This window comes from Heterocephalus glaber, unplaced genomic scaffold (assembly GCF_053883595.1).
Source record: "Heterocephalus glaber isolate CG9 unplaced genomic scaffold, H.glaber_assembly_v1.0 deba00001504, whole genome shotgun sequence".
Taxonomy (NCBI): Eukaryota; Metazoa; Chordata; class Mammalia; order Rodentia; family Bathyergidae; genus Heterocephalus; species Heterocephalus glaber.
The window spans coordinates 3,344,803-3,358,597 of record NW_028258324.1 but is presented as its reverse complement, the minus strand read 5'-3'; the positions used below and the strand labels follow the sequence as shown (position 1 = coordinate 3,358,597).

The 13,795-nt window shown below is 45.6% G+C and overlaps 2 protein-coding genes across 6 annotated transcripts in view; both read left to right on the top strand.

Moving 5' to 3' along the window:
• Rhoa (ras homolog family member A) overlaps positions 1–11,395 on the top strand; it is a 45,488-nt gene extending 34,093 nt beyond the window's left edge. For all 5 annotated transcript variants that reach the window (XM_087186070.1, XM_087186071.1, XM_087186069.1 and 2 more), the window contains 4 exons: positions 845–1,002; positions 4,341–4,461; positions 8,461–8,591; positions 10,074–11,395. In XM_087186070.1, coding sequence (XP_087042196.1) covers positions 847–1,002; positions 4,341–4,461; positions 8,461–8,591; positions 10,074–10,247 — 582 coding nt within the window. In that variant the 5' untranslated portion in view covers positions 845–846 and the 3' untranslated portion in view covers positions 10,248–11,395. The remainder of the gene's footprint in view (positions 1–844; positions 1,003–4,340; positions 4,462–8,460; positions 8,592–10,073) is intronic.
• Positions 11,396–12,365: 970 nt separating this feature from the next.
• Positions 12,366–13,744, top strand: Gpx1 (glutathione peroxidase 1). Its single transcript, XM_004834027.4, has 2 exons — positions 12,366–12,968; positions 13,186–13,744. Exons 1-2 carry the CDS (start codon positions 12,723–12,725, stop codon positions 13,525–13,527), a joined length of 588 nt encoding a protein of 195 aa, XP_004834084.2. The 5' UTR covers positions 12,366–12,722; the 3' UTR covers positions 13,528–13,744.
• The last annotated feature ends 51 nt before the right edge of the window (positions 13,745–13,795 follow it).

Here is a 13,795-nt window from a genome sequence, read left to right as displayed (position 1 = left end):
TTTGACTTATTCCTGATCTTACAGGGAAAGCTATTAATTTTTTTTTTACCAATAAATAATTTTTATTTTACTTATTTTTGGTACTGGTGGTCAAACTCAGGACCTTCCACTTTCGAAACAGGCTGCAGCACCACTGAGCTAAATCCCTGGGCCTGGTATAATTTTATTTATTTGTTTGTTTGTTTGTTTATTATTTTTTCTGGTACTGGGGATCAAACTTGGGACCTTGTGCTTGTGAGACAGGCGGCGGAACCACAGAGCTAAATCCCTGGCCCTGTTTTGTCCGTCCGTCTGTCCTCCCTCCCTCCCTTTCGTGGTACCAGGGATCGGATCCGGGTCCTTGTGCTTCTGGTGGAGGCAGTGGAACCACTGAGCTAAATCCCCAGCACTTGTTTTTGTTCTTTAGAGACAAGATCTTATTTTGTAGTCCAGTCTGGCTTTGAACTCACTAGTTAGCTCAGGTTGGCCTTGAACTCTGGATAATCCAGCAGCCTCAGCCTTCAAAGTACTGGGACTACAGGCATGCGCCACCATGCCCCATACCTGGCTTTAGAATTTTGAACTCAGGTATACTAATCAAGGCCCGTGCACCATGGCCACAAAATTGTGTCATAGTCTGACGCTGTTTGTGGCTTTTTCTTAGGTGGTGGTTTAGACACAGTCTTACTGTGTGACTTGGGCTGACCTTGAACTCACTACGTATCCCAGTTTGGCCTCAAACACATGGTGGGTGATCTTCCTGCCTCAGCCTCCCAAGTGCTGGGATTATAGGTGTGTGCCACCATTCCCTGCCTATGTGTGGCTTCGTATGCATTCTATATAACACCTTTGTTTTGTGTTTCAGTGATGGCTGCCATCCGAAAGAAACTGGTGATTGTTGGTGATGGAGCTTGTGGCAAGACATGCTTGCTCATAGTTTTTAGCAAGGACCAGTTCCCAGAAGTATATGTGCCCACAGTGTTTGAGAACTATGTGGCAGATATTGAAGTGGATGGAAAGCAGGTGAGTTAACTTTTCATGATTACCGGTGCCATTTTGCATGTTAGACTGTTAGAAAAGTAGGCCTTTTGCCTGTTCTTTACACAATATGACAGAAATGTTGGAAAGAATAATTCGTTCTCACTTGTCATCTTAGTCCTGTTTTGTTCATTTTAAACTGTTGTTTTCCACACTTTATCCATATTCATAAGTGTTTTACATGAGGCAGCCTTAGTATATGCAGTTGTTTGAAGCATATTTATATTTGAAATATGTTGCCAAATAGATAATACTCAAACCTTTTTGTATGGATGGACCTTTTTTTAAAAAATTCTGTCAGTGTATCACACCAAATGCTCATTTATGAGATAATTGATTTAATAGGCATGGTTGTGTACACCTGTAATCCTAGCACTTGAGAGGCTGAGCTGGAGGATTACCACAAGTTTGAGGCTAGCCTGGACTCCATAGTGAATTCAAAACCAGTCTTGACCATATAGTGAGATCCTGTCTCAAAAAGCAAAAAAATGGGCCAGGAATTTAGCTCAGTGGTGCTGGCACCTGCCTCGCAAGCACAAGGTCCTGAGTTCGATCCCTGGTACTAAAAAAAAAAAAATGCACAAAACTAATTCAAGATGTCCTTATTGCTTATGCTTCTCAAAAGGTTATACTGGAGTCGGGGATTTAGCCAGTGGCATCGAGCCTGCCTCGAAAGCACAAAATCCTAAGTTTGATCCCTGGTACTAAAAAAAAAAAAAAAAAAAAGGTTATACTGATCTAATACTATGAACAGTATGACATTTAAACTATTTCCATCACTTTTTTTTTTAAAAAATCTTTTTACTTTAACATAAGATAGTTGTTTCAATGTCTTGCCTTGATGGCAAGGACAGTGTTTCCCCATGTCTGTCCTGAAACCCTAGGGTAAGACTAGGACAAAATTTTTAGGGAATTGATTTTATACTCCCTTTTGTTGTCAAAACAGTGCCTTACCTTACCTCCAATAAGTGGGTCAGCTGGGTGATAAAAAAGAAAACTAGAGTGGTCCAGTGAGCTCAGTCCTCTTAGATACTCAGTCACATGTCTCTTCTGCTAGGAATGCTTTCATAATTCCACCCCCTTTCTTCTTTCTTACTTGCCTGTTTTACTTACCATCCCTTTCTGTATCAGAGTCACTTAGCCCTAGTTTATGGCATCATGTGTAAAAATATGGTTCAGGGTGCTTAAAATTCCAGAGTTTCTTATTATATTCCTGTGACCCTGGGTAAACTGCCTGTCCTTTGAGTCCTCCCTTACCATTTTACAAATATCATCAGGGTTCTTAGAAGTAATTGAAACTGTTTGAAAGCACTCAATACCAAGATTGGCCTGAAAATACCACACTCAGAACACACTTTCATAGTTTGTATTCCATTTTATCCAAATGCATGGTGGGCTACACTGACTGCTATCATCGCCATTTGAAAACCCAGGGATCTTTCTGGCCCAAGAAGAAAAAAAATACAAGAAATTCTTGCCTCACAAAACTTTGAATCCCACCTTGAAGGTGACTGAACAGTGGAGACCGTTGCTAGTTCAACTTCAGTTCTCTGTGTGTATTCTTTGAAACTGGTGTTTCTTCTGGTCTTTTGAGCCAGGGACTCACTGTGTAGTCCTGTCTGGCCTTGAACTCACTATGTAGTCCAAGCTGGCCTTAAACTTGCAGAGGTCCTCCTGTTTCAACCTCCCAAGTGCTGGAATTATAGATGCACACCACCATGCCCAGCTCTTATGATTGTTTTCTTGTGCTGCCAACCTTGAGCATGACTGACCATGCCAAGCCAGGGGTGTCCCTCATTCAGGAAGAGATGCTTGATCTGGAGAAAGGTGTCACAGTTTAGCTGCCTGCCTCAGAGAAACTTGGGAGCCCCCAAGGTGAAGAGGGCACTGCCTAAGAATGTTCACGTAATGTATTCATTAGGAGAGTCATGCTGGATTGTGGGTGATCATGATCCCAGTCAGAGGCCTGACCCAAACAGAAAGGCCTCTGACAAGAGACAGACCCAGTACCCTGAAAGCATTTATCAAGAGCTGGTTGGGATTGGATGTGTCACTTCAGGCCTTGTATAACACCTGGAACATCTGGCATGGTATCTTTTTTTTTTTTTTTTTTTTTTAACTACCAACTCAAATACAAGTTTGCTGCCAGGTTGTGGTGCATGCTTATAATCCAGCTACTCCAGAGGCTGAGGCAGGAGGGTCACAAATTCAAAGCCATCCTGTGCATTTCAGTGAGGCCCTGTCTCAATTTATAAAAAAAAAAGAGAGAGAGGTAAATGTGGGGATATAGCTTGCCTGTAGAGAACTTGCCTAGCACACAGAAGGCTGTGTGTTCAATCCACAATAATAGGAGGTGTCGGTGTTTATATACTAGGCCAGAATGAAACATAGTAAGGAAATGGTTGAGTGAGAATTTTTTTTTTTTTTTTTTTTTTTGGTACTGGGGATCGAACTCGGAACCTTGCGCTTTTGAGGCAGGCGCCGGAACCACTGAGCTAAATCCCCAGCCCGAGTGAGAATATATTAAGGAAAGTTACTCGATGTGATATTTGCCTTTCTTCCCTTATATACCTGGTGCCATGTTATTTACAATTTGATTTCCTTTCTTATCTATCCACTTTCTTTCCTAGTATAATGTTATTTATAATGAACACTTTTTCCTGTCCCAGCCCCTGCCAAGTACTGAGGATTAAACCTAGGGGCACTGTACCACTGAGTTACATCCCCAGCCCGTTATTTTGAATCAGAGTCTCACTGAATTGACTGACCTTGAATATGCAATTCTGCCTCAGCTTCCCAGGTAGCTGGGTCTACAAGCACAAGCCACTGTACTTGGTATAAAACACCTCTTACAAACTATAAAGTTATTTTGACCAGTTAATTTAAATTATGCCACTTGGTTCAGTTCTTAAATCTGTTCTTAAATTTGCTAGTTTGAGAAATTGAAACCTAAAACAATATAGACACATTCAACCAGACACAGTGGCTCACATCTGTAACCCCAGCACTCTGTAAAGATGAGGCAAGGGGATCGCAACTTTGAGCCCAGCCTGGACAACATAGCAAGACCCTGTGTCAAAATAAAAAGGCCTGAGGATATAGCTCAGTTCAAAGGTTCTGCATTCCATCCCCAGTACCAAGGAACAAGGAGCATAATACCACATACCTCTACATTTGGATTTCTTATAAAAAATGAACACTCTTCTGTTATACTATTTGGAACGGTTTTCTATTTGAATATACTGTGGCAAGTGCCACTTTTTCTAAAAGTGCGTAGTGGAATTAACCTTCTATTCCTGTGGTGGTTTGCTTTTCCATCACAGGTAGAGTTGGCTTTGTGGGACACAGCTGGACAGGAAGATTATGATCGCCTGAGGCCTCTCTCCTACCCAGACACGGATGTTATACTGATGTGTTTCTCCATTGACAGCCCTGATAGTTTAGGTGAGTGGCCTTACAGCCTGCTTGTCACAGTTTACATGATGGACATTTGGTTTTTCAGACCTCTTCTGGGCATCAAGCATCTGAAAAGCAGGCCTTAGCTTCAGAAAAAAAGTCATCAGTACCCAAAGTCCTCGAACTTTGGAACAGAATGTGGGCTATAGCTTCCTTTTGAGCCTGTATCTCCAATGGCTGCCATAATTGTTCTGTTTTATTGTGGTACTAGAGATTCAACCCAAATAGTGCTAGGCAAACACCACGCCACTGAGCTGTACCACCAACCCTGTTTTGTGTGTTTAAAATGTATCTACCTTGCTTTGTGGTGTGGTGGTTTACACCTATAATCTCAGTACTCTGGAAGGCCAACGCAGGAGGTTTACAAGTTCGAGGCTGGTCTGGGCAGTTGAGCAACTTAGCTAGGGTCTCTGAAAATGAAAAAACGCCTGGGGATTTAGCTCAGTGCAAAGAGCCTGGATTCAGTCCCCACTACCACCACAAAAAAAAGGGAAAGTATCATCCTTTTAGCCAGTTGTGGGATTACAGATGAGCGCCACCAAGCCTGGCAAGAGATGAGGGCCACTCCAAAACATTGATCTACTTCTCAAGGTCATGAAGCCCAGGCAATCAAGCTGAGATTGAACCCCTGCGTAGTGTCTCCCAGGACTAAGAAAGAACCAGGTACTCCCTGTTATTGGTTCACTTAGTTCATCTTCAGCAGTTGTGATTTATAATTCTGATTTGCACACTAATCTGGCTTTCTTTCAAGGGCTGTTCCAAGGCCCTAGAGGATGAAGGCAAAGCTCTGGCCAGTAGAGAAAATGGAACAATAGGACATCTCAGACACATAACTGATAACACTTGACCTAAATCCTACAGGAATGAGGAAGGCTCTGTGTCCTCAACATTCAGAGTATAATCCTATAAGGACAAAATACCTTCTGAGCAAAACACTGTTCTCCTAAGGATATGTCTCCTGGGCTGAGTGTAGTGGTACCCACATATGATCCCAGCTATTCAAGAGGCCGAGGCAGGAGGATCACAAGTTCAAAACTAGCCTGGGAAACCTGGCAGGAGTGACCCTGTTCTCCCATTCCCCTCCCACCCCCTGCATGCAAAAAGACGGGCTGTAGATCCAGTGGTGAACCATTTACTTGGCATGCACAAGGCCCTGGGTTCAATCCACACTACCACCGAAAAAACATGTCTCCTGGTCTCAAAGAACATCATTGGCTTTTTTATTTTGGTTTGATTTTCTGCAACAGGTTCTTGTTATTTATTTAGGCCAGACTTGAACTCACTATATAGTACATGATGATCTCAAACTCAGGATCATCATGCCTCAGACTCCTCACACCCAATTCTATTTGGTTTTTAACCTCTGTGTATTCTATGTATACTATGACTTTTTTTTTTCTGAGCCCCAGCCATAGAGGGTAGGCACTAGGGAAGAGAGTAAATGTAGAAAATACACAGGCAAAAAGGATCATCTCCCATTTGGGGACAGTCACCCTTGGTGCTAGGGTCTGGATGCTCTTGAAAACTACCCTCAGTGCACGTCATTGCAAAAGCTTCATAGATAGGTGGAGCCCTTTTGCTGAGCTGTGAGGGGTTTTTTTGTTGGATTTTTTTAGCTGTGTTTTTTTTTTTTTTTTTTTTGGTACCGGGGATCGAACTCAGGTCCTTGTGCTTGCAGGGCAGGCAGCGCAACCACTGAGCTAAATCTCTGGCCCCTTTAGCTGTGTTTTTTTGAGACAGGTTTTGCTATATAGTCCAGGCTGGCCTCCAACTTGTGGCAATCCTGTTGCCTCAGCCTCCAGAGTGCTGGGATTACAGGCATGTGCCGCTACACCTGGCTTCTACAAAAGTTCAGCATTACTTTTATTAGGGAATGGGGTGAAATTCCACCAGTAGTTTGCCTAAATAAAATGTGTGAAAAGTTTAACTTCTCACCTGGAATGGTGGTGCACTCCTGTAATCTAAGCACTCTTTGGAGGCTGAGGCAGGAGGATTGCCATAAGTTCAAGGCCAGCCTGGGATACATAAGGGCTCAAGGAGCTGGGGATTTAGCTCAGTGTTTCCGCCACCTCCCTTAAAAGGGCAAGGACCCTGATCCCCACTACCAAAAAACAAAAAAAACAAAACATAAGGGCTGGGGTGGGGTGGGGGATGGCTGGGAGAGGCATGGTGGCACATGCTTGTCATTCCAGCATTTAGGAGGTTGAGCTGGACTATAGCAAGGCTGACCTGAACTAGATAGCAACACCCTATCTACAAAACAAATAAAATAATAATAAGTAAGATGAGGGGGACTACAGTTCAGTGCTAGAGCAAATGTTTGCCTAGCACATACAAGGTCTTGGGTTCAATCCCTAGGGCTAAATAAAAGGAGGAGGAAAGAAAGTAAATGAAAGCTTCACCAAAAAAAAAAAAAAGCCAATGTGTAAAAAATTTGGGCTGGGGATTTAGTTCAGTGGCACTGTGCCTGCCTCACAAGCGCAAGGTCCTGAGTTTGATCCCCAGTACCACACACACACACACACACACACAAAATCCAATGAAAAAATGAAAGCTAATGTTAATTTAAAGCTAGAATCTTTGACAGACCTAAGTAGTTATTGTCCACTCCTAAGGGTTCCACTACAGGTGTAAGGAAAAATTTTCCTCATGCTTTGTGATTGTGGAGCAAAGATTAAATAGAGGAATACAGGGGGGAAATCATGAAGAGCCACTCCCCACCCCCACCTCCATATTAGGGTTGAACCCAGGACCTTCACACTGAGCTTGAACTTGGGCTGGGATCCACTTGGGTCAGCCTTCTAGATTTCTGGGATTACAGCTGTGTGCCACCATGCCCAACTATCTTTTGGGTTTTTGGGTTTTTGGTTTGGTTGGGTTTGGGGGTGTTTTGTTTGGTTGGTTTCGGGGGTTTTTTTTTCAGTACTGGGGATCAAACTCAGGACCTTGTGCTTTCGAGGCAAGCACAGCGCCACTGAGCTAAATCCTCAGCCCCCCCAACTATTTTCTAATTACTTTCAAAGTCATTTTTGAGCCTTTTTTTTTTTTTTAAAGACAGGGTCTCACTATGTAGTTCAGGCTGACCTGAACTATGTAGCCCAGGCTAGCCTCAAACTCACAGCAATCATCCTGCTTCAGTCTCCCCAGTGCTGGAATTATGGGTGTGCCTCTCCTTGCCTGGTTTGAGCCATTTTAAATACCAGGAACTGAGCCAGCATAGTGTCACATGCCTGTAATCACAGCACTTGGGAGGCTAAGACAAGAGGATCATAAGTTTGAGACCAGTTTAGACTACATGTAGAGACTCTATCAAAAAAAGAAAAGCCAAAAAGAAAAAGAAAAAAAAGAAAAGCCAGTAACCCACAGGGCAAAATGCACTCTCTGGGCCCATGAGCAAGGTAGAAAAAGAAGATATGCACCCCAGTCCCTTTACTTGGGCCCCAAATACAGAGAAAGTCAACATTCTTGGTGCAATTGAGAGAGGATGTTTATGGAAGGGACTCTTTTGCCTTTGGTGTGGTTTTAAAACCAGTGGGTTTCCATTAACTGTCCAGTATAGTTTTGTTACACTCTGGTTTTTAATCCCCCCTTCCCCCTCAGTACTAGGGATTGAACCCAGGGCCTTGTGCTAAGCTATAGCCTCAGCCTTTTTAAAATTATTGAGACAGGGCCAGGAATTTACCTCAGTGGCACCGAGCCTGCCTCGCAAGCACAAGGTCCTGAGTTCGATCCCCAGTACCAAAATAAATAAATACTGAGACAGGGTCTTACTAAGTTGCCCAGGCTGGGCTTGCACTTTGTAATATTCTGCCTCAGCCTCCCCCAGCTATCCTGGGATTCTAGCTGGGTACCACCATGCCTGGCTAAATGTCCAGCATACTTCTAAAGTAGCAATGGTAGTGTCTTTAAATTAACTAGGTCTCTTGAAGATTTTTAAAGGTGGAATTTTAATAGTTTCCCATATTTTGTGCATTTTTCTTCTCACAGAAAACATCCCAGAAAAATGGACCCCAGAAGTAAAGCATTTCTGTCCCAATGTACCCATTATCCTGGTTGGAAACAAGAAGGATCTTCGGAACGATGAGCACACAAGACGGGAGTTAGCCAAGATGAAGCAGGTATGGCATTCTTTTTTTTCTTTTGAGACAGAGTCTCACTGTGTCATCCAAGCTGACCTTGAACTCACTGTGTAGCTCAGGCTGGCCTCAAATTCACAGCAGTCCTCTTGCCTCAGCCTCCAGAGTGCTGGGATCAGAGGCATGTGTCACCACACCCAGCCTTCCTAAAGCATTCTTGAACTTGGGTGCCCATGACCACTCTCACTTAACATTCACATAGAGAAACCTCCTGTAGGAACCGATGGTGGTGCAAGCATGTAATCCCAACACTCAGGAGGCTGAGGCAGGAGGATCACGGAGTTTGAGACCAGCCTGGTCTACATAGTTTGAGGTTAGTCTGAAGTACATAGCAAGACCCTCCAGGGCCTGGGATTTAGCTCAGTAGTTTCACTGCCTGCTGTGCAAGCGCAAGGACCCAAGTTTGATCCCTGGTACCAGAAAAAAAAAGACCCTCCTGCCTCAAAAAAACAAAAAACAACCCACCCCAGTGCGTCTCTCTGGGTATGTTTTTTTCTTTTCTGGGCAAATGAACTCTGAACTGTGCACATGCATACTAGGGAAGTGCTCTACTACAGAGCTATATCCACAACCTGGAATGTCTCCTATAAGTGTGCCCTCAAGGACTACCAGCCCAGGACGGAAACATCCTAGTTAGTGCCTTGATGCAGGAGCTTCATCGGGCTTTTTTTTTTTTTTTGGTACCAGGTATTGAACTCAGTACTTTGCGCTTGCCTTCAAGCTCAGTGCCACTGAGCTAAATCCCCAGCCCTATCAGGCTTTTGATTTCCTTTACACCTGAGTACTTGTACTTATGAGGCCAAAGATAAATTAGTAACTACTGAGTGATTAGAAAACCTGAAAGCACAAAGTCCAGAAAGCTCTAACGCCTTTAAGTGATGGTAGAGGTGTGGGATTGTGGCCTGTCAAAAGGCTGTGGCCTAATGTCAGGGATGTAGCACTTGTCTAGCATGTGTGAGCCCCTGGGTCCCATCCCCAGCCCCACAAAAACAAAATACTGGGTTTGGTGCCACATACCTGTGATGCCAGCACTCAGGAGGCTGAGGAAGAAAGATTGCTGTGAGTTTGAGGCCAGCCTGGACTACATAGTAAGTTCCAGTCTAGTCTGAACTACATGGTGAGACCCTTTCTCTAAAAAAAACAAAAAAAAAAACAAAACCCTTTGCAGTTTCTCTGCCTGAATGTCAAAAGCAGGCCCTGGTTCCATCGCTTCGCATTCAGTTCTCTGTAAAGCTAACTACAGGAACACCTAAAGGCTTGCTTTAGATTCCTTCTTTAATCTTCTAGGGCTGCTCTGACCTCTTCTTTCTATTTCCCAGAAAAGAGTGTGTGTTTACTTGGGGAGGGATGATTATTGAATAGCGTGATCCTTTCTCCACGACTTTTAGTTGAATGTAAATATTCTGCATCTACGTTGGGTATGTATGTAACACTTAGCTGAAAGCACTCTTTTCTCTTTGCCAGGAGCCAGTAAAACCTGAAGAAGGCAGAGATATGGCAAACAGGATTGGCGCCTTTGGGTACATGGAATGTTCAGCGAAGACCAAAGATGGAGTGAGGGAGGTTTTTGAAATGGCCACAAGAGCTGCTCTGCAAGCCAGGCGTGGGAAGAAAAAATCTGGGTGCCTTGTCTTGTGAAACCTTGCTGCAAGCACAGCCCTCATGCGGTTAATTTTGAAGTGCTGTTTATTAATCTTAGTGTATGATTACTGGCCTTTTTCATTTATCTATAATTTACCTAAGATTACAAATCAGAAGTCATCTTGCTACCAGTATTTAGAAGCCAGCAATGATTATTAATGATGTCCAATCCATCTGACCTGCCAGGATCCTTCTGACACTGCTCTAACAGCCCTCTCTGCACTCCACCTGACACACCAGGCGCTAATTCAAAGAATTTCTTAACTTCTTCTTTCTAGAAAGAGAAACAGTTGGTAACTTTTTTGAATTAGGCTGTAACTACTTTTTAACTAACATGTCCTGCCTTTATAATCTGTCAGTTGCAGGGAACTCTAAGGAGTCCTCACTTCAGAGCCTTACTCCTCATGGAGTTCATTGGCCTAGCTCTGGGGTGGGCATCCAGTTTTTTTGAGAACATGCTCAGCCAGAAGCCCCAAGTCCATGCAGCTGTGGCAGTTACAGTTCTGTGGTTTCATGTTAGTTACCTTATAGTTACTATGTAATTAGTGCCACTTAATGTATGTTACCAAAAATAAATATATCTACCCCAGACTAGATGTAGTATTTTTTGTATAATTGGATTTCCTAATACTGATATTTGTCATTCCCACAGAGAATGTATTGGTTTTTTTTAAAAAAGAAAAAAAAGTTATTTGGAAATAAAGTCAGATGGGAAATTCATTTTTAAAATGCCCATTTTGTCACTTTCTCTGATACAAGAAGGCTGTCGCCCCTTTTCAGCCCCACATGTCCCAGTGCCCCTCTCCAGAACTGGGTTAGTAACTAGGAATTTGGTTTGAAAATGGCATAGCCTGGGGCTAGGGATTTAGCTCGGTGGTGTGCCGTCTGCCTCGAAAACACAAGGTCCTGAGTTTGATCCCTGGTGCCAAAAAAAAAAAAAAAAAAGGCATAGCCTTTCTCACCTGAACTGCAGGGCCTGGCTCTATTCACAGTGCTCCTTTCTTGTCACCTATCCAGGTGCCCTCCCCAAGAAGCCATTGGTTCTCAGGGATGGCACTCGGTTTTTCTCTTCTCTCCAGCTGACTAAACTTTTTTTCTGTACCAGTTAATTTTTCCAACTAATAGAATAAAGGCAGTTTTCTAAACTTCCTGTATCCTGTGTTTTTGTTTTTCTCTAGGGCAAAGGGCAGGAGGGTGGAAGGACTCGGCCCTCCTGGCAGTACTCATTGTTAGAGAGGTTCCTTCAGGGTGCAAAGTACCACTTATGTGCTACACATCATCTAGCATTAGTGTGGCTCCTCCCCAAGAGCACAGAGGTAACTCCTGTGTCAGTGAAGTTGGGGGTAAGAAGCCCCAGGGAGACTTGAAGAGGACAGTCTAGGCTGAATTTTCTTTGCCCTGTCAAGCTGTTAACTTCCACTTCAGGAAGCCAGTGTATTGTCAGAGTGTCCTGTTGCAGAGCACCTGTGTAAGGGCAGTGTGGCACTAGGGATAGAAAGGAAAAGACCAGGGACCAGGGATTTAGTTCAGTGGCACTGTGCCTGCCTCTAAAGCGCAAGGTCATGAGTTCTATCCCCGGTACCAGGAAAAAAAAAAAAAAAGGAAAAGACCAGAGGCTTGGATGTGAGGCTTGGAAAAGAACTGTCTCGGAGCCTGGAGCCCTGTATGCCTCAACATTGCCCACCCTCCTCCAATTTGCTCTTTTTTTGTTTTTTGAGACAAGGTCTATGTGGTTCAGGCAGGCCTTTAACTTGCAGCAATCCTTTGCCTCAGCCTCCTGAGTGCAGAAATCACAGGCAGTGTGCCATTATACCCAGCCATTTGTCCCTAAAACCACAGAGCCGGTTGTGGTGGTGCACACCTGTAATCAATCCCAGCACTGGGTCAGCTCAGGCGGGAGGCCCACTTGGGAGTTCAAGGCCAGCCTGGACTACATAGCCAGACTGTCTCAAAACAAAATACACTCTCCTAGCAGAGAAATGTGCCTTGGTAACTGCTGTCAACAGCGTTGCCACAAGTCAAAACTCCATGCAGCTGGCGATAGTGGGGCACTTGGGAGTGTGACGTGGCACAGGATGGGCACTGTTTGTGCAGTAGCTAGTTCTGGTTCCACTTTCTCCCGTGCAGCGAGCGGCCCCTCTCCAAGGCCCTACCCCACACACACCCTTGCTAAGGAAGCTTTGAGAACAATCCCAGTAACCAGGCACGGCCTGTGTGCCGGACCGGACAAGCTCCCGCTGTCCAGCTTGCTGGGTGGAGCCGCCTTCCGCCTTGCCGCGCTCTCCTCCCTGTCCCTGCTAGGGGAAGGGCAGCCCTCCCACCCTGGTGGGCGCCGGATGAGGCGTGACCCTCTGTGGGGAGGAGCTGAGCGCCCGGAAAAGTGCAGGTGCCACGTGACCCGCCAGTTAAAAGGCTGAGGGCTCCCAGTCTCTGCTTGGCTAACTTAACGATCCATCTTGTGTCCCCTACGCCATGTGTGCTGGTCGTTTGGCCGCGGCCGCTCAGGCCACTGTGTACTCCTTCTCCGCACGCCCGCTGACCGGCGGAGAGCCGCTCAGTCTCGGCTCCCTGCGGGGCAAAGTGCTGCTCATCGAGAATGTGGCATCCCTCTGAGGCACCACGGTCCGGGACTTCACCCAGATGAACCAGCTGCAGGCGCGCTTCGGGCCCAGAGGCCTGGTAGTGCTCGGCTTCCCGTGCAACCAGTTTGGACACCAGGTGCGGCGGGCGGGAGGTGCAGGAGGGGCGGGATGGCGGCCTTGGCCAGGAAGCCGAGCAAGCCACCGGCGCGTGTCACTTTTTCGCCTGGAACTCAGGCCTGCCCTGGATGGTGCAAGGAGGGCGCCATTCTGGTGACTCATGGAAAAATTCTATCATGTGGTTAGAAGCTACCCTTTCTTGTGGCCCCGGAACCTAGCTGCCCTTCTCTCCACAGGAAAACGCAAAGAACGAAGAGATTTTGCATTTGCTCAAATACGTCCGACCCGGTGGTGGGTTCGAGCCCAACTTCACTCTCTTCGAGAAGTGCGAGGTGAATGGTGCGAAGGCACATCCGCTCTTCACCTTCCTTCGAGAGGCCCTGCCGGCGCCCAGTGACGAACCCACTGCGCTCATGACCGACCCCAAGTTCATCATCTGGTCCCCGGTATGCCGCAATGACGTGGCCTGGAATTTTGAGAAGTTCCTGGTAGGCCCCGATGGTGTGCCGGTGCGCAGGTACAGTCGCCGCTTTCCTACCATCGACATTGAGCCTGACATCAAAGCCCTACTCACTTAGGGGCGCGGCCCTGCATAGGGCTCCCCTCCCATCCTGGCTTGGCAGTTACCAGCTGCTCTCCTGGGGTTTTGTCCATGACGGTGTTTCCTCTCAATCTGCATGGAGGAACGTCCGATTTCCAGGAAATCCCAAGATGGGCACTGGCCCTGTCCACTCAGCCTCCTGTCTGACCAGACCAAAATGATTACCCTCTAATAAAGTGCTGGGTGTCACAGAACTGTGTGTGTGTGTTCTGTGGAAGTGTCAGTCTGGGACACCTTGCCTACTG